General features: G+C 46.7%; 1 protein-coding gene across 2 annotated transcripts in view; it reads left to right on the top strand.

Annotated features, from left to right (window-relative positions):
* The window catches only part of LOC147447113 (uncharacterized), a 137,787-nt gene that overhangs the window by 45,650 nt on the left and 65,365 nt on the right, over positions 1 to 26,772 (top strand). For both annotated transcript variants that reach the window (XM_086523005.1, XM_086523004.1), the window contains 2 exons: positions 26,213 to 26,368; positions 26,483 to 26,694. In XM_086523005.1, coding sequence (XP_086379131.1) covers positions 26,213 to 26,368; positions 26,483 to 26,694 — 368 coding nt within the window. The remainder of the gene's footprint in view (positions 1 to 26,212; positions 26,369 to 26,482; positions 26,695 to 26,772) is intronic.

Raw genomic sequence — 26,772 nt, forward strand, 5'->3', positions numbered from 1 at the left:
AAGTGCAAATGATGGCCTTACACAGTCTTGGATAGTAGACTCGGGTGCCTCATTTCATGTGACTCCATCTGTGGAGTGTTTTGTTTCTTATCATGTAGGCAAGTATGGCAAGGTTTACCTTGGGATAACCATGCTTGTGACATTGAAGGAATGGGCACTGTGCGCTTGGCATTAAACAATGCCCAAGTGTTTATGAAAGATGTAAGGTATGTACCAGGCATCAAGAAGAGTCTATTGTCTGTTGGCCAGATGGATGCACAGGGTTATACAACCATTTTTGCTCGGGGCTCATGGAAGTTGTAACAAATTGTTGACGTGTCAAAGCCCTGAAGAAGGGAGCCAACTTGCAGATGTTGGCTGAGGGGCCTAAACCCTAATTTTTGCCAAAAACCCTAAGTGCTGAAACCCTAATTCCTTAAACCCTAACCCTAATTCTGTTGCCAGAAACCCTAAAACTGCAAAAACCCTAACCTAACCCTAACCCTAAGGACAGATTTTTGCGTTTTGCGTTGGCTGATGACGTGGCAGGCTGTACGGATTTCCGTGATTTACGTTGGCAGCTTTTGGCATTGCTTTTTGGACCAGAAGCTTTTGAGTTTGAAAGTTTTTCATGTAAACTGCTTTTTGGACCAGAAGCTTTTGAGTTTGAAAGCTTTTCATGTAAACTGCTTTTTAGGCCAAGGGCATTTAAATATGAGGCTAGGGCTCATTCTCTGGCATGCTTCCTGGAGAAGGTGCAGAGTCTGGAGTACCGGCTTGTACTTTGATGATGCAATATAAAGAAATACCGAAAGGGGCGCCAAGGTTTGGGGCCAATACTCTCTGGGGTGGAATTCCGCCACTCCGTGTCGCGTGTCGTCTCTCTCTCTCTCTCTCTCTCTCTCAGTTCAGTTGTTATTGAAGTGCTAAAAGTCTGCTCAGTCTGTTCTTTTCTATTGGCACGTGGTGCCCGCCTTGTGACAGTGGTATCAGAGCATCAGGCGTGTGCTTTTCTGAAAGCATACCGGTCCTACAAAAGAGCAGACAGAGCTTTATTCGAGGATATCTTCGCCCTCCAACCCGGACTTATTAGCTTTATTCGAGGATATCTTCGCCCTCCAACTCGGACTTATTAGCCACTCCCACCCTTACTTCATCGCGCATCGGGTGCGCTCCCGTCTTCACCGCAGTGTCTTACAGGGCATAAGCCAATTAAGAACCCAATACTTGGAATTCATGGATTCAACAGAATATTTGCAGTTCCTGCTCAACGAACTCCACGACATTCTTTTGCGGCATCCTCAGCAGAATCTTCCAATGCTGCAAAGTTTTCAACAATTTTTGAACTTCATGTTACCCCCTCTGTTGCCCCAGGTGGTACCTCCTCCTCCGGCACCAGAAAGTACGAGAGCTTCTAACCGGCAACCTTCTCAGCCGTCTGTTCCAATCGGGGGAGTCTTCAGGAATATGGTGCAGCCATCTGACCCTGATCCAGTGCAACCGCCTTTGCCACCGCCATTGCCCCCACCTCCACCACCACCGCCACTAGGGTACAATGGTTGGAGCCCATATGGATACCCTTATTATCCATACTCGGCATATGCGCCTAACCAACCCAAAGATTTCAAGGATGGTGGCACGACAATCAAATTTTTCACTTTTTCTGGGGTGAAAGATCGCAAGAAAGCATTGCAGTTTCTACAGCAATTCGACAACATCTATGCTCTAGGGAACTATACTGAAGAATCCAAGATTTCTCGAGCAGCGGGATTTCTTAAAGATAATGCTATGCAATGGTGGAGTTCAATCGCGACACAACCGCATGCTCCAAGGACCTGGCAAGCTTTCAAGACAGTTTTTGCACGTAGTTACATGACTTCTATGTTTGAAGTGCGGATTTTGGCAGAATGGGGCAACTTGAAAATGCTTGCCACTGAAACCATGGACGAATATAACCAAAGGTTTCTCGATGTGTACCTTCCGGTGTCCTTCTTTAGATCTGTTCCCTTGGAGGCCCAATGCGAGCGATACACCATTGGACTACCATCACCATTGCAGGAATATTGTCTATCCGAGCAAGTCTCTACCATGCAAGAACTTATGGACCATGCCGCGGTCGGCTACAAACTGATGAAGGGAAAGCTAGAGTTTACCATAGAAGAATCTCCGGCCACTAACCACAACTCTCGGCAACAACGAACAAATTCTCGAGAGTTTTGTGAAAATCAACCCCAAAGGCTTCGTTTGACGCCTCAACAACGAGACACCTTACTACAAGAAGGCCGATGCTTTGGATGCTTTCAAACAGGGCACAATCATTCTAATTGTCCCAAACGCACTGATAGACCAGAGGGGCCGACGCCCGCACCATCGGTCGACAGAACCCCGACGCCACCTCCTGCTAAGAGAGCTAGACCCGCTATTGGACTAGTTCCTGATATTTATGGCATACGCCTTGAGAGTACAAAATTGTGTCGAGCATATGGCAAAGTCAATGGTTTCAAAGCCCTTATTTTCTTTGACCCCGGAGCTACAGAGAACTTTATCCATCCAGAATTCTTAAAGCAGATGCACTTTGATTATGATGCAGAGGGTGGAGAAATTGAAGGTGAGCTAGCCACAGGGCAAACTCAGAAAGTAGTACCGCTCATTGGTGCTCTTCCAATGACTATTCAAGATTATCATGGAAAAGCTGATTTCCACATCATGAAGTTGGGCAATTGTGACGTTCTATTAGGCATGCCTTGGCATGACAAGAATGATGCGACTCTCCAAGTCCGGAACCGAACCATCACCGTGATGCAGAAGGACAAGCAAGTCGTCCTCAAAGTTCGGTTGTCCGAACAAAAGCTTGAATGAACTCTCTAGTTGTTTTATAGTTAGATACTTTTGAACTTTGTTTAAGAAAGTATTGTTTGAAACATTGTTTGAAATGGATGGTATCTGTTTTGAACCTGTTTTGGTGCCGATTTGAATTGTTTGACTCTGGTTTGATACTGGTTTCAATGATTGGTGATTTTACTCCCGGGTGGAGAAGTGGTAAATACTGTTTTGGTATTGTTTAAACCTCCGTACGACGCAGGCCGATGCCTGGGGAGCGTTTGGTTGTATGCTTGTAAAATAATTGTTGTTGTGACTCCAGGCCCGGACCTGGATGGTTATGCGGGAGGAGTATTAAGAAGTCTGAGCAGTGGTTACTCTCAGCACCTCCAAACGACGCAGGCTGCGGTTTGGGGGGCGTTTGGTTGTAAAAGGCCTCTATATCTCCCGGCTCGGACCTTTTTAGGTTGCGGGAGGAGTGATGAGGGAGTCTTTGAATATCTCCCGGCCTAGACCTTGTTAGGTTATGCGGGAGGAGTGTTCATCGGCGGCTTTATGTTTCTATGTCTTGTAACATGCATATGTGAGCATTTGTGTTGCATTGTGATGTGCCAACCACTGAATATTCCTAATTGGATGAGATTGCCTGGGTATGTAATTTTAGTGCATCAAGACACCCGAGGAAGATCAGTACGGTCTGGGTGTGATGGCTAATTTTACTACGCCGGAATATCAAGAGTTCCGATCTGGACGAAAGGAGAAGCTAACTCCTTGATCAAAACAGCGGATAGGAGCAGCTAACTCCTTGATCAAAAGAGCAGAAAGGAGAAGCTAACTCCTTAATAAAAAGAGCAAATTGATTGTCCCTTGGAATGACCCTCGGAAATTTTTGAGCTAACTTGAGTTGTTTTGCAGAAATGCTGTAATCGCGGACGATTACTCTCTTTCAAGAAGGGGAGATGTAACAAATTGTTGACGTGTCAAAGCCCTGAAGAAGGGAGCCAACTTGCAGATGTCGGCCGAGGGGCCTAAACCCTAATTTCTGCCAAAAACCCTAACTGCTGAAACCCTAATTCCTTAAACCCTAACCCTAAAACCTGCAAATCCTAATTCTGCTGCCAGAAACCCTAACCCTAACCCTAAGGACAGATTTTTGCGTTTTGCGCTGGCTGATGATGTGGTAGGCTGTACGGATTTCCGTGATTTACGTTGGCAGCTTTTGGCATTGCTTTTTGGACCAGAAGCTATTGAGTTTGAAAGTTTTTCATGTAAATTGCTTTTTGGACCAGAAGCTTTTGAGTTTGAAAGCTTTTCATGTAAACTGCTTTTAGGCCAAGGGCCTTTAAATATGAGGCTAGGGCTCATTCTCTGGCATGCTTCCTGGAGAAGGTGCAGAGTCTGGAGTACCGGCTTGTACTTTGATGATGCAATATAAAGAAATACCGAAAGGGGCACCAAGGTTTGGGGCCAATACTCTCTGGGGTGGAATTCCGCTACTCCGTGTCGCGTGTCGTCTCTCTCTCTCTCTCTCTCTCTCTCTCTCTCTCAGTTCAGTTGTTATTGAAGTGCTAAAAGTCTGCTCAGTCTGTTCTTTTCTATTGGCACGTGGTGCCCGCCTTGTGACAGAGGTTGCTTAAGGGATCAATGCTCATTGTCAAGGGATGCAAGAGTGGTACATTGTACTATTTACATGGCAAAGCTTTGCTTCGCAAGTTTCTTGCAGTGGCCGAAGTTGCTTCTCATTTGGAGTTGTGGCACAAAAGACTTGGCCATATGAGCCAGAAGGGACTTGATGTGCTCTCCTCTTTGAAGAGGGTTGATGTAAAGGGCACCAAGTTAGATTTTTGTAATGACTGTTTGTATGGTAAACAAAAGAAGTCTTCTTATTATTCTGGTGTCTCGTGCAAAGCTAATGCTCTTGATTTACTTCACTCCGATGTATGTTCAATGCCTGTTAAGTCTTTTGATGGTGCATTATACTTTGGTACATTCATTGATGATTGCACTAGGAAAGGCCGGGCATATTTGTTAAAGAATAAGAGTGAGACATTTAATGCATTTAAGAGGTTTCATGCTTTTGTGAGCACGCAAAAGGGTAGTAAGCTTAAATGTTTGAGATCTGACAATGGGGGGGAGTACACGTGTGCTGAATTTCAGCGTTATTGCGAAGAATATGGGATTAAAAGGGAGTTGACAGCCTCTTATAATCCATCTTCTAATGGTGTGGCTGAGAGGTATAACCGTACTTTATGTGAGAGAGTGCGTTGCATGTTGTCCACGGCTAATCTCCCTCATGGGTTTTGGGGAGAGGCTTTGAAAACTGCAGTTCATGTATGCAATCGCTCTCCTAACAGTACGCTGATAATGACATTCCAGAGGAGGTTTGGTCTGCAAACCTGCCTCTTATGATCATTTAAGAGTGTTTGGCTGTGAGGCTTTTGTCCATGTTCGTAATGACTTGATGACAAAGCTAGATGCCAAGTCCATCCAAGGACTCTTCCTACGTTATGGGGAAGAGGGTGAAATGGGCTACAGGATATGGTTGCCTCAGTTTAAGAGGGTTGTACGCAGCCGAGATGTAGTGTTCAATGAGGCTAAATTGCTGAAAAATGCTACATCTTATGGAATTGACAAGAAATCGGTCAAATTTCAGCCTCTCTTGCCACCTATTGATGTTGAAAAAGAGCCTCAGGATGCATTACTGAAACCAGCCCGTAGGGCGGTAGGCGTTGGCTTTCACCCGAAATTCTTTACTTTAGACACACACACACACACAGAGCACTTGCAAAGGAGACCTGTAACGGGAATTAACACTTAATCACACACACGGCTCGGAAGCTAGAATGCTCCGAGCAGACGTCGACAACCTGTAGGCCCCAAAATTGGCGCCCCTTTCGGTATTTCTTTATTCTTTAGGAGGGTAAAGTACAAAGAAGAGTCCTGGGAATCCTTTGACTGTAGCCCACTAGATACCGCCTGTTTTGGCCAAATTTCGGCGGCATAACAGCCCCTAAACTTGCGCGAAACCAATTCCCCTGCTGGAACTCGCTTCTACTGGCGTATACCCTCTGATTCCTGTCCAAAAACAGTAAATTCAGCACGCTGTATTTACTGGTTTGTGCCCTGTTTTCAGTCCCAAACAGTCTCCTAATTGTCCTTTGCCAGTGGGGCACGATTCCCAATGGTCCTGGCGTCCGTATGGCTGAAAAACAGTAAAATTACAGCGCATACACAACGCTGATTTTGCACCTGTACGGTGAGGTTATGACCCTCACCAGTGCCTGCTTTGGAGCAGCAGCTAGCTACCCCTGTTCTTGCTCAAGGAGGCTCTTGCCTCATCACAAAAGCATGAACCCACACAACTGTACATCAGTCAAATGAGTAGCCCTCTTGTGGGGCATCACATAACTGCACGTAGGGGGGAGAGAGAGCAGTGTGTAGTGTGCAGGGCATCACTCCTAGCACCACACTGTACATGAGAGGGAAAGGAAGCACTCCATAGCTCTTAACCTGTGACAAATGCAAAAGGAGGCTCATCCCAGCTTAAAAATTCAGCGCCCATTTTTCTGGAAGAGGCAAGTCCCTAAAAATGTGACACTTGGCGCATTTACAAGCATTTTCCCGTTTCGGGTTCGCCGCTTAAAAATATCCCAACCGACACGTCAGTTGACTTCGCGGCAGAGTTGTAAAATGTTCCCCTAGTCATACCGGAGGCAATGACGCGAACACATTTCACGGCCCAAAATAGCAGTTCCCTAAATTTTAGGAGATGCTTCCGTTGGGCTCCCACTGGTCTTCTGACCATCTATCCTCATTGGGACCTCATCCAAAAGTGCAATGTGGCCCAAATGTCGGATACTTTTTGTTGGTAGTCCCACCTTGACTTTACGCCTTAATTGAGTTCACTTCCTAGTATCCACCAACTTGCTAAGTGCGACGGGGGGACCTATATGATCTTGCTCTGAGCCTAGACATCCTCTTACCATACGAATTCCAGTGCCGACCACTTCCCCTCTGCGGGTGAATCTACCGTTCACATTGGCCATACAATGTCCGACCGTTTGCTACTTCAAAAATAGGGTCTTAAAACAAATAAAATAAACCCCATTGGAAAGAAACCAACAACCAAGGTTAGCAGTTGCCACATCTCTGTGACATGGTTAATAACTGCCACGTCCTTGTGACAATTACCGCAAGCTGAAATTGATAATCAGCCGGTTAACCTTGAGCTAGAATAGGTAGGACATGATTTAGATGCTCCAAATGAGGATGGACAGCCACCTGTCATGGCTGAAAATGATTTTCAGCAGCATGAGCATGCTGAAAATGAGTTGCCTCCTGATGTAGAACCTGTGCCTGAGAATGTAGATCATTGGGTACGCAGGTCTACTCGTGTCAGAAGGTTGATACAGTGCTTTGATCCCTCTTTGCATCATGTTATGTTGAGAGATGAGGGTGAGCCTCTTACATATAAAGAGGCAAAATCATGTGAGTTAAGCAGTAAGTGGAAGCTTGCGATGCAAGAGGAAATCAAATCTTTGCATGCAAACAATACTTCGGATCTTGTGCCATTCCTAAAGGAAGAAAGGCTCTTCTTAACAAATGGGTTTACTAGGTCAAATGTGTTGATGGAAAGCCCAAGTATAAAGCAAGGTTAGTTGCCAAAGGGTATGTACAGAAAGAGGGGATTGACTTTCAAGAGATCTTTTCTCCTGTTGTAAAGCTTACGACATTGCGTGTCCTTTTTGCTCTCGTTGCAGTGCTTGACTTAGAATTGAATCAAATGGATGTAAAAATAGCTTTTCTTCATGGTGACATTGATGAAGATATCTACATGAAGCAACCTGAGGGTTTTGTAGTTCCTGATAGAAAGGAACTTGTATGCAAACTAAGAAGGGCACTGTATGGTTTGAGGCAGTCATCACGTCAGTGGTACAAAAAGTTTGATACTTTTATGCTGTCTCAAGGCTTTAAACGGAGCCATTCAGACCATTGTTTGTATACAAAGAAGGATAATGATGGAAGTCCTATAATCCTTGTGCTATATGTAGATGATATGTTGATTGCTGGGAAGCATTAGTCTACCATTGATGCTCTTAAACGTTAGCTGAATTCAGCTTTTGCAATGAAGGATTTAGGTGATGCTGAGCACATCTTGGGCATGAGAATCAAGAGAGATAGAAAGCTGAAATTGCTCTTCTTATCTCAAGAAAAGTACATTGCTAAAGTACTTGACAGGTTTAACATGGCTGAAGCTAAGTCACTTGGAGTACCTTTACCTCCACACACAAAACTTAGCAAAGCCTATTGCCCAAAGGATGACGTGGCAGTGAATGCTATGAAGGGAATCCCTTATGCATCAGCTTGTGGTTCTCTTATGTATGCTATGGTTGCCACTCGTCCTGACATTGCCCATGCGGTGGGAGTTGTTAGTAGATACATGTCCAATCCTGGCAAAGCACATTGGGAAGCTGTGAAATGCATTATGAGATACTTGTCAGGTACACAATCTAGGTGTATATGCTATGGCAAAAGTGACCTGAAGTTGCAGGGCTATTGTGATGCAGATATGGCAGGTGACTTGGATACCAGGAAGTCCACTAGTGGCTATGTATTTGCTATTGCTGGTGGTGCTGTCTCTTGGTATTCACGACTGCAAAAAATTGTGGCATTGAGTACTACTGAGGCTGAATATATTTCAGCCACTGAGGCTTCTAAAGAGGCCATATGGTTGGGCAGACTTGTCAAAGAGCTTGGTATGCTTGCTAGTACTCCTGTCTTGGGATGTGATAGCTAGAGTGCTGTCTATTTGGCCAAGAATTACATGTTTCATGCACGGACAAAGCACATTGATGTGCGATACCACTTCATACGACAGGTATTGGAGGATGGTCTAGTCACCTTAACTAAGATTAACACAAGATAACCCTGCAGATGTTCTCACCAAGAGTCTTGCTAAGGCTCAACATGAGAATTGCATACAGCTGGTGGGAGTTGGTTAACTTAAAGGCGTCATTTATGCCTTTAAGTGGGAGGTTGTTGGGTTAAAGGCCTAAATAACCCCTTTTTGTACATTTTTGTACTTTGTCCAGGTTCATATTGAACCTGGACACATTTTTTAAAGGTCACTTATAATAAAAGTGGGAAAACCCAAAACTCACTCATTGAGTTTTCCCCAAAAACGTTAGCTCTCTCTCTCTCTCTCTCTCTCTCTCTCTCTCTCTCTCTCTCTCTCTCCCTCTTCGTTCTGCTAGCGCTTCCCTTCGGCAACACAGTGTCTCTGCTTCAAGCCTCAAGGCCTGCACATCTTCGCGTGCTCTATCACTTGCACACACCGCCGCGCGCTCATCATTTCATGTGAACCTTTTAAAGGTGATGTGCTTGATGATGGGGAGCCTGATGAGCAACCTGAAGTGGAAGGAAACGAGGAGATCCTTGTTCCTGAACAAATTTCGGCACTTAAGGATACGAAGAAAGGTAAAGTCCGAAGGCGGTTCTTGGTTAAGTTCAAGAACTATCCTGTATTTGATGCGAAGTGGATGGAGGAGGAGGACCTAGCAAATACTCCTCGGATTCTGAAACTTTACCTCGATGGTTTTGGTTTAGCATAGTCTACTCCAAATGGAACCCAGAATTCAGCTTGGCCGGAGATTTGGTGCAGTGGGATGCACAACAAGGGAGTCACTCTGCTCCTTTGTCAACAAATGCCTCGATTTTGATACTAAAGTCATTGATGTTTCTTTGAGCTTCAGGGATACTGAGTGCTGACAGTATTCTGCTGGATGACTTTATGAAATGGAATTCCTGATTATGATACTGATTTGTTCTTGACCTCTTTTTGAGTGCAGGAACTGATAGACGAAATGGCTGCAGCATTTTGATCTGATTGATCTTGAATAGACATGGTTGCAATAGGGGTTAGTCAATCGGACATCGATGAGGTCCCGATTGGATCTAGATGCGATTGCTAGCTACATTGCCGATAAATCATGGTTTAAGATCCGAATGAATGTTGAATGTCATGTGATGTCGTGTGAGTGACTGTCGATTGGTACATGTGCTAGATGTGTGTTCCTAGTACGTAGGTACTAACAGTCAGTGTCTGCTAAGACGGTTTATGGCTTCTATCTGTTTTGCAGGTGTAATCGAGGGCGATTACAATGCTTTCAAGAGGGGGGTATGTCACAAAGTGATGACGTGTCTGCCCGAGAGCATGCGGGAAACCCTAACCACGATTGCTGCTGAAAACCCTAATTTTGCAAACCCTAACCTTAAAATCTACAAACCCTAAAATCTACTAGAAATTCAACCCTAATCCTAACCCTAACCCTAAAAACTGTCCTAAACTCTAACCCTAACCCTAGCAGTAGGCTGAAAATCCAAAGATTGCGTTGGTTGAAATTGCGTCAGCTTTTCAACTGCTTTTGCGTCAATTTTGCTTTATTTTCCTACGCATGGGAGATAGAGATAGAGAGAGAGAGAGAGCACTATTGCTTTATTTGATTAAAAGCTCAAGAGAGCTTGTGTGAGAGAGAGAGAAAACCTTGCTTTTGATTGGAAGCTTTTGGGGCTCTCCTTTTGGCAACCCTTGTAATCTAAATAAGCGGTGCGGGCACACACTCTGGAGAGCATCTGGACGCAGAGTTTGAGAGTGAAACCCTAAACGCTCTCTTGTACTGTGAACACTAATTAATACATAAAGAAAAAAGGGGTGCCAGTCTTTGGGGCCGATATCTCTAGGCACGGCACTCCGCCGGGCCAGTGCAAATCTATTGTGATCTGTGAATTGTTTTGAAGTGGTTATTTGGTGCTGTCATGATTGATTCTTGACTTGGACCGTATTGCCTCTACATTAGCGTCCGTATCGTATCTGCCTTGTCAGCACCTGTCTGGGTGGTCATGCCACGTCATCAATTTGAGACAGGATCCGTTTTTTGTTCGGATTCACAATTTGCAACATCGGTGCAGTAGTAACAAGTTGCTTCAATGTTTGCTTCCACCTATTCCCCCATTTACCAAGGTCGTGGGTGCTGGCTACTTGGCCGACCTGGACTATTTGAGCTATATAGGTGTGAGCAGGAACAGGGTTAGGTGTAGTGAGTGCATAGGCCTACAGGGTGTAGGGCGCCCCTAAAGGGCAGCCCTAGGATCGCAGGCGGGCTGTGAGGAGGGCTATTCAGCCCAACGTTTTTCCTCAGCCCAACATTTTTTGCTATCCTAGCATTTTGGTCAACACTTAACCTCAACATTTTTGTGGTAGCAAGTGTAGAGTCTGGATCATCTCCTTGGTACAACACCTTTTCAGGGCAGCCTCTCATAGGCCCTTGCGACCCCGCAGTAACACGTTTCCTTCACCGAGATCTAGATCCACATCTAGATCTACTAGGAGGAGATGCACCAGTTCTATGCTCTCAGAGCATGTTGGAGGTGATGACCATGTGGAGACCATGTCAGTGGTCTTATGTGCAAGAGCAGTTGGCAATGCCAGTAGCAATCTCAATTGTGTACCTTGGGTCTATCCATTGGGCATGTCAGCTCTATGTCAGACCACCCTTGGTCACTTGCATGAGCACATTGGTATCAACATGGAGAGCCTTTCCCAGATCTCTCTCTCTCTCTCTCTCTCTCTCTCTCTCTCTCTCTCTCTCTTCAAGTGTCTGCTATTGTGATTCACCATGTGTTCTTAAGGTTTCACCGTGTCTGAGCATTCCCTTTGAGGTGGAAAAGCTACTTCCAAACCTTTGCGTCTTTTGTGAAATTGCCTTTGGAAAAGGCGGTGGCGGTATCAAATTGTTGTATGAAAGAAAGCCGGATGGGTATCCTTATGACTGGAAAAAGTGTCGACTGGAAAAAGTGTCAAACTTGATTATTTTACCCCATCCTTGAATTTCTTCTTACCCCTTCGTCGTTCAAAGTTGTGGTACTTAGGTTCTCGAATCATGTGATTTCTCTTCTTGTTAAAGACATTTTCAAGAGTATAGGAATTAGAGTCGTCTCAAGAAGCAATGTTTATGCTTGAGCGACGATAGCTCTTTGTGCCTGTCTGGATCTACTTGTAATAGACTTGGACACTCCAAGCCGAGGATCTATAGCAACACTCGTGAGAAAATTGAAAGAATTGCATAAAACTAAGAGAGAGCCGACACGACGACGTAGTTTCACGCCTAGAGAGACTGGCCCCAAAGATTGGCGCCCCTTTCAGTCTTTCTTTATTTTTAATGCTTCACAAAGTACAAAGTCCGAGGGTCCTCTTCTCAGTAGTGCTCCCAAGCTCATCTGTAGGAGAGAGGCCTTGGCAACTCTTATAAAGGCCTCTGGCCTAAAAGCCATACATGAAAAGCTACAAGTCCAAAAGCATCTTGGCCCAAAAGCTAGCGCTAGGGGCAGCCAACGCGATTTGCGGAAATCCGTTCAGGTTCCAGGTCAGCAGCATAAATCCAGGAGATTCGTACAACTTGCCACGTTATTAACGCGATTCGTGGGCGTCCTTACAGCTGCCACATCATCGGCCTTCCACGCAAGTCTTTAGCCTTGTGTCCCTTAGGCCCCACCGGACAACAACTTATAAAATTGATGACCTCTAATTTTAGGCCTCTCGGATAGGCTCTGCAAGTTGGTAAAACAAGTTTTGCCTCTTTATGTAGGGTTTTGACCCCCTTTTTGTCCGGAGTCCTCATCCTTTAGGTCATGCCATGTCATCATTTTGTGATATTGCTCTCGTGATATTTTGGCTTTCTCGACTCGGGTCAATCTTCTTCCCTTGAAGAGGGAGAAGAGGAAGAAGAAGGGGGGGGAAAGACTTGGACTTTCAACCCTTTCTCAAGTGTTTTTGATGCTTCCTCAACTCATTGATTTTCTGTTCCACAAAGCGTTCAATACCCTCTTTGGTCAGAAGAGAGCACTTCTTGTCAGACTTAAGACTTACGCTTTGCTTTGATTTTTGCTGCCGATTTTCGAGGTTGATCGGCAATCTTTTGCCATATATCATAGAATTCCGGAATTGGCTGGTTCTTTTAGATAATTTGCATAAGACGGATCTCTTGCAAACTTCATCAATCTCTTTGCATAAGTCCTCACGTGCACTTGTCGGAGAAGATCTGTAGACGATTGATCCTCTTCGAGTGAGTTGTTAAGTAATTCATCAGACAACTCCTTAGTGACTTGTTGTTGTTGGAATCATCCTTCTGCAAAAGTGTAGACGGGTCTTGTTCTCGTTCTTGATCTTAGTTTGCGCCAAAGTCCATAGCGTGTGCTACAACTTTCAAGAATCAGACCAGATCCACCATAGCTCTGATACCAGTGTAACCGACCTGGCACTGACGAGAGTAGTCTCTCAGCAACACACGAACATAACAAAAACTTGTAACACTTGCACTCCAAAACTCAAAAGTAGTTGAGACACGAAGCGGAGTCCTGGAAAGGGGGGAGCTACTGGTACAGCATCATGGTTAGAACCACCGTGATCTGCGTCATCAAGGATAGGTGCTTTCTCCTCCGGAGCCTGAGAAACAGGAATTGGAGAAGAGGGTTCATTGACCTTAAGAGGAACATCATCATTAAGAGCTCCAAGCATCGACAAATCTGGGGTTGTCGTGGAAGACTTGGGGGTCGAAGCCTCCTTTGAAGTTTGAAGGAATATCCTCATCGAAGACCACATTGCCGTTGAGTATGTCCTTCTTCAACGACCATGCACAAAAAACCCATAAATGAGGAAAAAATTTTAAAATAGAAAAGGACTAGAATAGGTCCGGCCGGGCAAAGTGCTGAGCAAAACTCTAAATGTGCCTGAAGATCCCTGTCCAGCAGGTGTACGGGTGGCTGTCACAAACTGGTGACATGGCTGCCCAGTACACACACACATCCTCTCTTGGCAGGGAATACAGCTTGGTCGAAAATGCAGCATGGGAAAATTACGTTGAAATGCTGACTTGGCAAGCCTCGGAAATGTGGAATTAGTGACATGCGGCAGGCTGTACGGATGCCCGCGTTTTGCGGCGGGATTTGCGGCAGCAGAAAGTAGGGCGGGTTTTGCGTGGGCTTTTGCTTTATCTGGCTAGGCAATTGGAGAGAGAGAGAACTAAAAGTTTTGCTTTATTTAGGCTCAAGAGAGAGAGAGAGAGCTTGAGAGAGAAACGATCATGCTTTTGATTTTGAAGCTTTTGGGCTCCGCTTTTAGCATCCCTTGTAAACCCTTTAAATAAGTGGGCAGACTTTCCACTTCTCAGAGCATCTGGACGCAGAGTCTCAGAGTGAGAGCCTCCCACTCGATTGTACTTTTAAGTTGCAGATTAGTACAAAAAAGAAATACCGAAAGGGGCGCCAGTCTATGGGGCCAATATCTCTAGGCACGGAACTCCGCCGGGCTAGTGTCGAATCAATTGTGAACTGTGAAATGCTTGAAGTGATTTATTGTGGTGTCGCGATAGATTTCTCGACTTGGAGTGTCCAAGTCTATTACAGTGGTATCAGAGCACAATCGATTTCTCTTCTACGGGAAATCCAATCCTTTTTACGCGGCACCTATGGCTTCATACAGAGATCAGTCGACTTCCTCTTTATCCGGAGATGCGGGAAGAGATCACAACGAAGATTCACGCGAGGAGTACGGCCCGCCTCGACCTACTGAGGCGGAGATTGAAGCGATGGAGCGTCGACGTTTGATCGACGATGCAACAAAGATGATGCTAAATTTTGCGAAAGACCCGAAATTTGCAAAATATATGAGCCAGACTTCTTTCGATGAGGTGCACTCACAGTGGCAGTAGACCACAGAACCACCCCTCAAACCGGCTCTCAAGAAACCTCCTCCTCCTAGGATGTACAAAGAGCAAGAATTAGAAGAGGTGGTTGATGCACGAATTGCTCAGCTTTTTGACGCGCAAAATAAAGCTAAAAAGCACGACAAAAAGCAGAGAAAGGTGCTGACTTCTCGGGTTATTTGGGTCGTCAATCTACATTTGAATCGGCAAGAAAGTAGAAGTCCTGGATAGTCGAAAATGACGAGACTTGTAAGTCCATTAAAGTCTTCTCTTGAGCGAGGATCCTTCCGGGTGTCTTCGCCTCATACATGTTACAAAGGAAACCCCATACCTCATGTGCAGTGGTGTGAGAGCGTAAAGACGTCAACACACTATCCGCACAGTTGATGAGTAAGAAAGAGTAAACTCTACGATGATTCACATTCCAGTGATCCACCATAGCCTGTGTAACCACATTACCTGATCCGCCAGAAGCAGTACCATGAGAAGAAGTAGATGAGGAGCTAGCACGTGTAACTACAGAAGTGGTAGCTAATGATGTCGATGTAGGAGCACCAGATGCAGGAGCAAGGCCGGGACACACGACATTGGCAGGATCGGTTAGCCATTCCCAAAGGTCAAACTACATAAGCATCACCATGATCTTCATCTTCCAGACGACAAAGTTGGAGCCGTCAGGCTTTTCGCCAGGAGAAAAGATGGGCATGGCTGGGAGTGTTGCCATAGATACAGACAAAAAATCAGCAGAGAAGGCTCGTGTGTAAAATCAGAAGTAAAGGTGAGGATAGGATCAGAAAACCACGCCGGATAGAACGCCAGAAGACTGCGAAGTAGAGGGTAAGTGACGGGAGAGGTAAAGGAAACCCGAAGGGTTGCAGATGAAGCAAAGTCGAGGTGTTGTTCAAACCCGAAATCGCAGCAAAAGGGAGCTCGAAACACCTCAATAACGCAGGGGTTTGACCAAAAAACGCTAGGTGATGAACACTGGATGCCGAAAAGGTAAGGTGAGGGTTGTAAATGCACACCAAAACAGGCTGAAAGCCTGCAGGTAAGTGATCGGGAAATCGCCGGCAATAGTCACAACTGTTCAGCTTCTAAGCGGGAAGACCAAGGGGTAAGGAGCGGGGCTCCGGCTGTCCATGATCTGCGGCAAAAGAAAGCTGAAGTGGCGAAAAAAACGCTGGTCCAAGCTGCTGCGGTCTTGCTCAAAAAACGCTAGATCCAAAGGGCTGCTGTCCTGCCCAAAAACGTAGTGCATAGGGCTGAAAAAACACAGATCCTATTGGTTGAAAAACGTTGGAGCAGAGGAGAAAATGCAGAGCCAAAAGAGGCTGCCCTCCCACAAAAACGCTAGCCTTTTTGCTGGCTGCTGTCCTGAAAAACGCTAGCGTAGGAAAAACTCAGATCCAAAGGGTTGGCTGTCCTGCAACAAAAACGCTAGTCAGATGGTTGCTTGGCTGCCAAAAATGCTGACGCAAAAGAATGGCAGAAGGTGGCGATCAGGTAGAGGGAGGGAGGGCGAGAGCAGAGGCTTGCACACGAAGGTGACTGTCCACAAAAAACGCTAGCTGCAAGCGAAAACGTTGGTCAGAAAAAAAAAACGCTAGTGGATTTGAGGTGATTCTTCGCGATGAAATCCTCCGCAAGGTCCTCCCAAGTGTAGGCGATGGCATATCCAAGCCTAGAGCTCTGATATCATGGCAGAGTGAGTAGCGGAAGGTGGAGAGAGAGAGAGAGAGAGAGAGAGAGAGAGAGAGAGAGAGAGAGAGAGAGAGAGAGAGAGAGAGAAATGAAATGAAATGTTATATTAACGTCTTCAAAAGGCCACAGTGACCTATGAGACGAGAAAGTTACAAGGTGGTGGATCTGATACGAAGTCAGAGTAACAAAATAACAAAATAACCTAATCAACAATACAAAACAAAGATATATATTATGGGATTCTAAATAGGTCGATGTGAGCTAAGCCGAAAAACTAAGCAAAAATGGGCGGCTAGTTGGGATAGCTGAATTAGAAAAGATCTAGCATCGATCGTTGGCGAATCTCATCAATTTCCTCCATGGTTAGTAGTCTGACCGGGCGTCGTGCATGCCTGGCCAGCGTGCTCTGAATCTTTTGACGTAGCCTCCGTCGATGCTGTGTAGTCCTGCGCAGTCGTGGGCGCCTGGATTTCCCCAGTTCAATCGCTCGGTCAATCAATGTGCCTCTGGTGTGAGACGGGGGGGAGCTTTGCTGTGGGAGTGGCTCTTTCGGCTGTCCCGTGTCTGCTCTGAAGAAGCCTGTAATCCGTCTTTGAGACTGGTTAGCCTCGCCATTCATCAGGCTCTCTCTGTGTCTACGTAGCTCGAGCAAGAACAAACCCAGGCATCTTTGATCTTCGTATCCCATGACTCTTGAGAGTGGTCCAAAACCCTCTCTGAACAAGCAATGGAAGCGGCCTCGTATCTCGTAGTAGACGGGGCAGCGGCATGTATAATGCAGCTTTGTCTCAGGTTCCATGTCACATAAGGGGCATGTCCTGGCCTCTGCTGGTACTCTGCTATATCTCCTGGTTTCAATCCGCAGCTGGTGAGACGATGTGCATAACTGGCCAATAGCACACCGTATCCCATGAGACAGGTGGGTATCCATGTATCTGGGTCTCATCACAAAACCATCTTTCGTAAGTTGGAGAAGGTAGTCTCTGTAGAAAGCCATCTTCGTGCCCAGTTCTTGTGCTGGTTGTATCCATGTCCTCCTGGTGTCGAGCTGGGTCAGGTCTTGGCGGATGAGCTTGGTGATCTTCGACTGTGTAAGAATGAGAGATGGTGCATCCAATGAGTACTGGAATGGTGGCAGCCTGTCTATGCTGAACCCATGCGCCTGAAACCATGATGTCATCTCCCCATACCAGCATGTTGTATCTCCTTGTATGGCTAGCTGTCGGGAGGACTGAAGTGCTACGCGAGCATATCTGTCTCTGGGAAGTTCCCATGTGCGATTTATGAAGGAGACTGATCTGGTGAGCGCCTCTACCACTAGTGGGGGGGCCGCCAGCTCTGCTCGGATAATGGCCCGTGGTACTGATGCCTTGGCTCTAATGAGCCGCCAGATCATAGAGACGAGAGGCTTCTCCATGTTCCCCCATCCGTCTGTGCGACCCGGTCTCCCGTGGTGATCCGATGAAGGTCCCCATATCTCAGCCCCATAGAGCAATGCTGAGGCCACCAAGGTGTCAAAGAGCCAAAGCTTCGTCCGGGGTTCCTGAAACTGAACCTGCGAACACATCCTCTCCAATCTACCCAATGCTGCGTGGGCTCTAGTCAGTCTGGTTTTGCTGCTCTTCTGAGTGAGAATGTGGGTCCAGTAAAAACCACTCCAAGGTAAGTGTAAGCGTTTGTGTACTCCACAGTCTCCTGGCCGTATGTGAATGTAGGTGCTGATCTCCTGATCCACTGTGGGGTGGTATTAAACACCATAACCTTGGTTTTACCCAGGTTGACAGACAAACCACTTTAGTGGGCAAACGTAAGCAAAGCATCCAATTGACGTTGCATTCCCTATGGGGATTCGGAGATCAACACAATATCGTCCACATATAACAAAAGTGGAATCCATGTCCCTGCCAACTGTGCACCTTTATCCCCGTCCCTCTCAATGTAGTCAGAAACCTGATCCACATACGTACCGAAAAGTGTAGGAGAGAGCGGGAAACCCTGCTTCACCCCAATAGTGGAGTGAACTGGTATTGAGAGTCCCTCCGGGGTGCGTACATGCCCTACTACTGATCTGTATAATGCCATGATTCCCCAAATGAGCTCTATGGGTCTCCCATTTCGTGTAATCTGCGCATTAGTCTAGCTCCAGGTACCGTGTCGAAAGCTTTGCGGAAGTCCACGAAGATACAATAGATCCGTCTCCCATGAGATCTGCCTTCCTCGATGATGGCCCTGAGTGTTAGGATATGGTCAAGAGTAGAGAAGCCTCTCCTGAATCCTGCCTGCCCGGTTGCACGCATTCCTTCCCTCTCTGCCCATCTACTCAGTTGTTGCTCAAGAATGGATGCATACAACCGTGCCAGTGTGTGCCCGATCATAATAGTGCGATAATTCCCAGGCTCCATGGGGTCTCCTGATTTGAAGATAGGTACGATCGTAGATAGGCTCCAAGTGTCCGGTAGGCCCTCACACATGGCACGGTTAAACATAACTGCTAGAAGCTCTGCTAGTAGGTCTTTGGCATGCATGAAATGCTCAGCTACTAGGCCCTCATGATCATATGCTCTCCCAGTTTGCATCCTGTCAATAGATTTCTTCACCATCTCAACGGTGAAAAAGACACATGTATGTGGGCATGGGTCGGGGGGGTTGGGGAGGGGCGGCTGTTCAGGGACTGTGTACAAAGATGATGTGTACTGACCCCAGGTCTTTGTGGAGGAAATAGCGGGGGGGGACTGCTCATGAAAGAGCCGCCACGCCTCACATGAGTCTTGACTCATGAATAGCTGATATAGATCCTGCTCGAGTCGAGCCAAAAAAGCCCCGTTCTTCCGCCGCACCAGGCGACGAAAGTCCATCTGTGACTGTCTGTGAGTGACGTCCCCCAACAGCACCTCCCTCTGAAGTCTGGCTCTAGTCTGGCGGCACTCCTCATCGTACCAGCTGTTCTGGGGCATGCTCCCAGATCGGCGGTTCTGCTCAGGCTGGGTGTGTGGGTATGCTTCTGCTGCTGCCTCAGGTAATGTTTGTGTCAGTATAGTAGTTAGCTCGTCCAGAGGTCGCCCTGGGTCCTCAGTGCATAGGCGTCTGTAGATTCTGTCTATGTAGACAAAGTCCGTCTCCCTTGTGAATGTGTAGCGAGTAGGGGATTCTACTCGTGGCCTGTGTGCTACACTGAATTGGAAAGAGATGGTCATTGACACTAGAGCACACTGCCACCCCGACCGGTCTTGGCCCAACTGTGAGATCCTGGATACTAGAGATGAGATTCGGTTGTGCCATGACATAGTCCACCGTGCTGGCTCCATGTCTGTGTGGGAAGCATGTAAAACCTCTCGCAGCAGGAAATCTCTGTAGGCCGTTCAAGATGGCCAATCTATGTGCAGTGCCCATGTCTATCTGGTGTCGCCCATACTCAGTATATTCCATATCGTGTGATAGTCTGGAAAGTCCCGTATCTGCCACATCTATCTCTCTTAGCATCTCCTCTGAAGTATCATAAAACACTGCCTGGTGATGGGCAATCCTAGCATTGAAGTCCCCGAGGATGATAATGTCACCGTCCCTAGAGAACTCCCATATGTCATCATCCAAAATAGGGAAAGGGGATTGTCCCCTGGGTGGTGCATAAACTGATGTACTCGGGGGAAAGTAACAAATAGCTAGATAGAGGTATCTGCTTGTCTTTGCTTTCAGTCTCACCCACATGTACCTGGCCTGCTCGTCCCTGCGGGCTATAGGTATCAGTGGCTGCAGAGCCTCTCTAAATAACTCTGCCACTGCTCCCGAGCCCCGCCCTCTGTGCTCTGAGCGTGTCTCCTGTCTGTAGGCCGTCTCCCACCTATATCCACTGATCTGAGGCATGGATTGCCCCGGGGCCTGGTGTGTCTCAGAGTAGAAGATGATGTCTCTTTCAGTAAAGCTATCCTCAAAAGCACCCACATCAAGACGCATAGATCCATTGCAATTCCAGGCAGCTACTTTGAGTGTGGTCGCATAAGTCTCGCACCGTCATGTGGAGCGTTGCTCCAGTATTACTACTTTTCCGTCTCGGTAAAAAGCGATCTTGCCTTTTCCCCTTGCCGCTCTAATCTCCGGCATTACTTCCTGCATATGAGCGATCTGCGAGAGGGTGAGATCGTCCCCGAGAAAGATGCCAGTCTCCTTAAGAGTTGGTCTTTTCTTCAAGAATGACTTCTTTGCTTCCATGGAGGAAAACGGAGGATGAGTGCTCTTTCTTTTGAGGTTTCTCCATTGCCTCCATTTTTCTTTATGTTGCCCACTCTCCATGCCCTTGTGTGTGTCGGCTCATGAATCTCCATCAGGGCTGTGAGTTCTTTTACTTCTTCGTCCACATTGCCTTTGTCTTTAAGACCGCAAATTCTCACATGTAAAGCACGCACCCTTCTCCTCTGCTCCTCCTCTAGTGTCTGGTTAATGGTGTTGTTGGGTGTGGATGTGGGCGTTATCTCCTTGCCTTTTCCTTTCTTGGCCACCTTGATCCATTTCTCGGCTTCGTCCACCTTCTGTTGGGTTTTGGTAAGAACATCCACCCAAGAAGTCGTCATTTCTTTGTGCTGTTCTTCTCCCTCTTTGATGGCCCGTACTTGTTCCTTGATCGTGTTGATTTCTTCTATTACTGAGGGTTGCAATTGGCCCTCTTCCAGTGTGTTGCTTGATCGGGCTTCGGTGAGTTCTTTCTTGAGTGATGCGATCTCTTCCTCATGGGTTGTCACTCGGTCTTCCAGCGTGCTTATCTTGCTCTCTTGTATCAGCACACGTCCTTGGAGGATGTTTATTGTGCCCCAGAGATTGCGGTTCAACTTGGTGATGGTCTCCGTCATTTCCTCTTTGCATTTTCGAATGGCATTCTCGAGTGGGTCGGCTTTATCGTTTGTCTTCCTCATGCTTGATCGCTGTCCGCAAGGGGGGGGGTTAGATGCACATGTGCACCCACACTGGCAGCGGTCTCGGCGAGTGCCAGAGCGGAGGCGGTACGGCCCGGGGGTGAAAACGTTAGTTAAGAGAGAGAGAGAGAGGGGGGGGGGGGGGGGGGGGGGGGGAAGACATGCTACGCGTAGGAAAGGGGGGGGAGAAATGCTACGCGTAGAGGTTGGGGGGCTAGGGCAGCGTGCAGCGCGTGAGCAGGGCGGGGCGGCGGGGGGTGCAGGGCGACGGGCGCGCGGGGCAGAGGCGGGGGTGCAGGGCGACAGGCTCGTGGATGCACTACAGGGCGGGCGCGAGGGGCAGAGGCGGTGGGGGGGGGGGGGGGGGGGGGGGGGGGGGGGCAGGGCGCAAGTCAGGCATCAGCGAGCAACGGGCGCGAGCAGCACACAGAGAGAGGGGGGGGGGCGGGGGAATGCAGAGCGCGTGAGCAAGGGCGGCGGCAGCGCACAGAGCACAGAGAGAGAGAGAGAGAGAGAGAGAGAGAGAGAGAGAGAGAGAGAGAGAGAGAGAGAGAGAGAGAGAGAGAGAGAGAGAGAGAGAGAGAGAGAGAGAGAGAGAGAGAGAGAGAATGGCGATGGACACACAAGAGACAGATGGAAAAGGCTAGCAAGCCCCAATATTTCCAGATGGCAAACACTGCTGTGTGCAAGATGGCAAGATGAATGGGGGAGTGCGTCACCCCTCATATATATAAGAGAATAGGGAGTAGGTAGGGCAGACCAAAAGCCCCAACGACCATGCACAAAAAACCCATAAATGAGGAAAAAATGCAAAAGGACCAGAATAGGTCCGGTTGGGCAAAGTGTTGAGCAAAACCCTAAATGTGCCTAAAGATCCCTGTCCAGTAGGTGTACGGGTGGCCAACCCACAACCAAGGGCCTGTGCACATGATGTGTATGAAGCCTGTAGGCAGGGTGCGAAGCATCTGGAGATGAAGAATCTAACAAATATCCCTCAAGAAGACTATCGTAGCTGACAAAGAACATTCTGTTGGACGTGGGATCAAACTTTCCCCTCGGCTTCTTTGGTACATGAACGTATGCCAAATATTTGAAAATAAGAGACATTGGGCTTTCTACCAAAGCTAGTGTCACGAGGACGTGGTGACTGCTAACCTTAGTTGTTGGTTTCTTTCCAACGATTTTTGTTTTATTTTTGAGACCCTACTTTTGAAGTTGCACATGGTCGGACATTGTATGACCAATGTGAACGGTAATTTCATCCGTAGATGAGAAGTTGGTCGGCACTGAAATTCGTATAGTAAGAGGATATCTAGGCTCAATTCAAGATCATGTAGGTCTCCCGTTGCACTAAGGAAGTTGGTGGATACTAGGAAGTGAACTCAATAGAGGCACAAAGTCAAGGTGGGATCACCAACAGAAAGTATCCGACAGTTGGGCCACATTGCCCTTTGGATGCGGTCCCAATGAGGATAGATGGTTAGAAGACCAGTGGGAGCCCAACGGAAGCATCTCCTAAAATTAGGGAATTGCTATTTTGGGCCATGAAATGTGTTCGCGTCATTACCTCCGGTATGACAAGGGGAACATTATACAACTTTGCTACAAAGTCAACTGATGCACCAGTTGAGAGATTTTTAAGCAGGAAGCCCAATGCGGGGAAATTGCATGCATGAGTTGTCACGAGGCCGTGGCATTCCCTAACATTAGTTGTTGGTTTCTTTCCAATGATTTTTGTTTAATTTTTGAGACCCTGTTTTTGAAGTTGCAAATGGTCGAACATTGTATGGCCAATGTGAACGGTAGTTTCACCCGCAGACGGGAAGTTGGTCGGCACCGAAACTCGTAAAGTAAAAGGATGTCTAGGTTCAGTTCAAGATCATGTAGGTACCCCGTCGCACTTAGCAAGTTGGTGGATACTAGGAAGTGAACTCAATAATGGCATAAAGGCAAGGTAGGATCACCAATAGAAAGTATCCGACAGTTGGGTCACATTGCACTTTCAGATGCGGCTCCAATGAGGATAGATGGTCAGAAGACCAGTGGGAGCCCAACAGAAGCATTTCCTAAAATTTAGGGTACTGCTATTTTGGGCCATGAAATCTATTCGCGTCATTAGCTTCAGAATAACAAGGGAAACATTTTATTACTTTGCTGCAAAGTCAACTGATGCACCGGTTGAGAGATTTTTAAGCAAAAAGCCCAATGCGGGAAAATTGCATGCATGAGTGCCAAGTGACACTTTTTGGCCAAGTTACCAAGTTTGGGAGAACAGAACTCGTAATTCACTCTTTGGAGCAGTTTTGGAGGCGGATAACTGTGGTTTTCAGCCATTTCTCTCCATTTTTGAGCTTCCCATGACTTTTCCTAGGACCAAGGAGCTCATTTTCAACGTTGGAAGGCATCAGATGCGTGTTTACAGGGCTGTTTTGCTGCATTTTCAGCGATACGCAGGTTTTGGCAGCCATGGAAATCTTTCCTTTTTTGCATCTATGTGCTCACAGATGCATTACAGGTCAAGCGCAGTAGAGGGGGCGCTCGATTTATGCTGGGGGGATGCTTCATTGAGAACCTGTCTCACAGGTTAAGAGCTATGGAGTGCTTGCTTTCCTCTCTATGTACAGTGTGGTGCTAGGAGTGATGACCTGCACACTACACACTGCTCTCTCTCCCCTACGTGCAGTTATGTGATGCCCCACAAGAGGGCTCTTCATTTGATTGATGTATAGCTGTGTGGTTTCATGCTTTTGTGCCGAGGCAAGAGCCTCCTTGAGCAGAAACAGGAGTAGCTAATTGCTACCTCAAAGCAGGCACCGGTGAGGGTCATAACCTCACCAAACAGGTGCGTTTTCAGCGTTGTGTAAGCGCTGTTTTTGGACTGTTTTGCAACAGCCATGATGCTAGAATCATTGGGAGCCGTGCCCCACTGTTAGACGACAGTTCCGGGGGCTGTTTAGGGCTGAAAATAGATGAAAAACCAGTAAATACATCGTGTTGAATTTACTATTTTTGGAAGCATCGCCTTTGTCCCAACAATGATTGCAATGCCGATTTGCTATCAAGATTCAAAGCATCCTTTTTATCACCGTTCTGGTTTGGATTGTTGCTTTTATTCTTATCCTTTTGTTGCAAGTTGTTATTGTTGGAAGAATCGGCCAAGGCTTTGGATCTTGACTTCATCTCGAGAATCTAGTCCCAAGAAATAACATGCAATTTGCCACTCGTAATCAACAAAGAATAGAAATGGGAATACCGAGGAGGTAATTGAGCCAAGAGCTGGATTGGCCATGTCCTTTGAATTGATCAGCTTTCCCGTATGAAGTCTCCCCTGTTGGAGTTCCTGCATCTTGTTGATATGGTCCCTCATGGATGATTGCTTCAAAACGTCGTTCAATCGCGTAGTATCCAGCCCAACGGACACGAGCAACCAATTTGCAAGTGAATCTGCAGATGTAGGGTGCAGAGATAGTGGAGAGAGGAGGCGCTAGAGAGAGAAGGTTGGGTCATTGGAGAAAAACGCCAAAGAGAGAAAAACTTTGGTGAGAAAACACTAGAAAGAGGGGCTCAGATAGACAAGCGCTAGAGCGAGAAAACAATAGAGAGTGTAACAAACTTGGACACTCCAAGTCAAGATTCTACCGCGACATAGCAGAGTCTGCGCTCTGATACCACTGTAACAAACTTGGACACTCCAAGTCAAGATTCTATCGCGACACAGCAGAGATTCACTTCAAAACAGTTCACAATTCACAATTGATTCGACACGGCCCGGCGGAGTTCCCTGCCTAGAGATATTGGCCCCAAAGACTGGCGCCCCTTTCGGTATTTCTTTTTGTATTAATCTGTGCTCAAAAGTACAAGAGAGTGGGAGGGTTCTCACTCTCAGACTTTGCGTCCAGATGCTTTGAGTTGTGAGGCCCTACCCGCCTATTTAAATGTTTACAAGGGATGCCCAAAAGCAGAGCCCCAAAAGCAGTCTTTTAAAAGCTCTTTAGCAACACCAAAAGCTGCCAATTCAGCCAGCCAACGCTACAACTTTTGCCATGTCAACTGCTTCCACGTTTTGCGCCACAATTTTTGGAAATCCGTATTGGCCTGTCGGTGCATTCGGCGGGCCTGCTTTTTTTGGGATGTGCGTGGTGCTGCCCCAAGTCCAGGCCATGCCACGTCACCAGTTTGTGACAGACAAAGAGAGAGAGTGACCCAAAACATCGGCAAGCTCTGCTATACACTGATATGCCAAAAGTACAAGAGAGGGGGGGGGTGTGCATATATAGGGACATCAGAAATATGCCCTACTCTCCGGCTAGAACCCCACCGACTTGGAGAATGGGCTAAAATTCTAATAAACTACAGTACGCTAGAGACTCTGACCTTGGGAAACCCTAAGAACAGGGGTCAAGCCTCATGCCAGCCCACCAAGTGTGTAATGCATCGTCGAGAAAGTACGTCTACCTTAGGTATAGCCAGGCACAACTACAAAACAGCCTCCACTCCCTAATCTGCTCGTGGGAAATACTGCAGCCACTACTGGATAGTAATCTGAAACTCTTAACAGTTATAGATTGGACTTCCCGACAGTTGTACTCTGTGACTTATTAATATAAGCAGAAGAACCGAAAGGGGTGCTTGACCTAGGGGCTAGTGCAGCTGGGTAGAGACTATGCTCTAACATGTCTCAACGCTCTTAAGTGTTCTTAGTTTTCAAGTTCCAATGTGTGTGTGTGTGAGAGATTCATCACCTTGCGAGTGGCTTACCGTTTTAACATTTTATAAATTTTTCTTTTGTCTTGTCATCTCGAGTTTTTTTTTGATGTTGAGATGTAGGAATGAGTCTTTGCATTGTCTTCTTCTCCTTGTTTGTTTTAGCACTCTTTTAGTTCTTAGTGTCACAACTTTTCTGACCTTATGAATGTATTTGTATTGCCTTGTGATCAACTTGTAACCTTTTCTAGTCGCTAGCTTAGCTTAGTCGTGTGTGTTGATTTTGAGAGTAAGAGCACTCAATGCTTCAAAAGAAGTAAACATGTTTTTGACTATATATTCCAGAGAGGATTCAAGATTATTGATCAAGGAGGGGTCAGAAATGTTGAATGATTTTAGCTGTCGACAAGAAGGTGTTGTGGGTGTTGAGCCTCCAAAAGGCATGGCAACTGATAATCATGATAGTGTGTGCAACAAATGTAAACAAGAAGGACAGCTTATGTAAGCACTTTTCCCTCTTGCTTTATTTCTCAAACAAATACTGAAGTCCTTGCTACTCAGAGTAGATGCTCTGTGCTTGTCTCCTTTCCATTGAAGCCTTTTTTGGTGGTGCAGTTGCTGTGACGGGAAGGATTGTAAAATCACATTTCACATAGACTGTCTAGATCCTCCTTTAAGGGACGCGCCTCCAAACGACTGGTACTGCCCTCGATGTGCGTGTAAGAGGATCTTTGGTGGAATGCATTCAGTTTCAAAGGGTATAGAATCGATTTGGGATGTAAAGTCAGTGAATGATGGCTCGGACAGAGGGACTGCACAACCAGAAGGTAGTTTGCAAAAATCGAATTTGCACGAGGATGACTCTAATACATGGTTCGTGCATTGCATGTAAGTTTTTTCATTGT

The sequence above is a fragment of the Adiantum capillus-veneris genome, chromosome 11, assembly GCF_014529385.1.
Source record: "Adiantum capillus-veneris isolate H3 chromosome 11, ASM1452938v2, whole genome shotgun sequence".
Lineage (NCBI taxonomy): Eukaryota > Viridiplantae > Streptophyta > Polypodiopsida > Polypodiales > Pteridaceae > Adiantum > Adiantum capillus-veneris.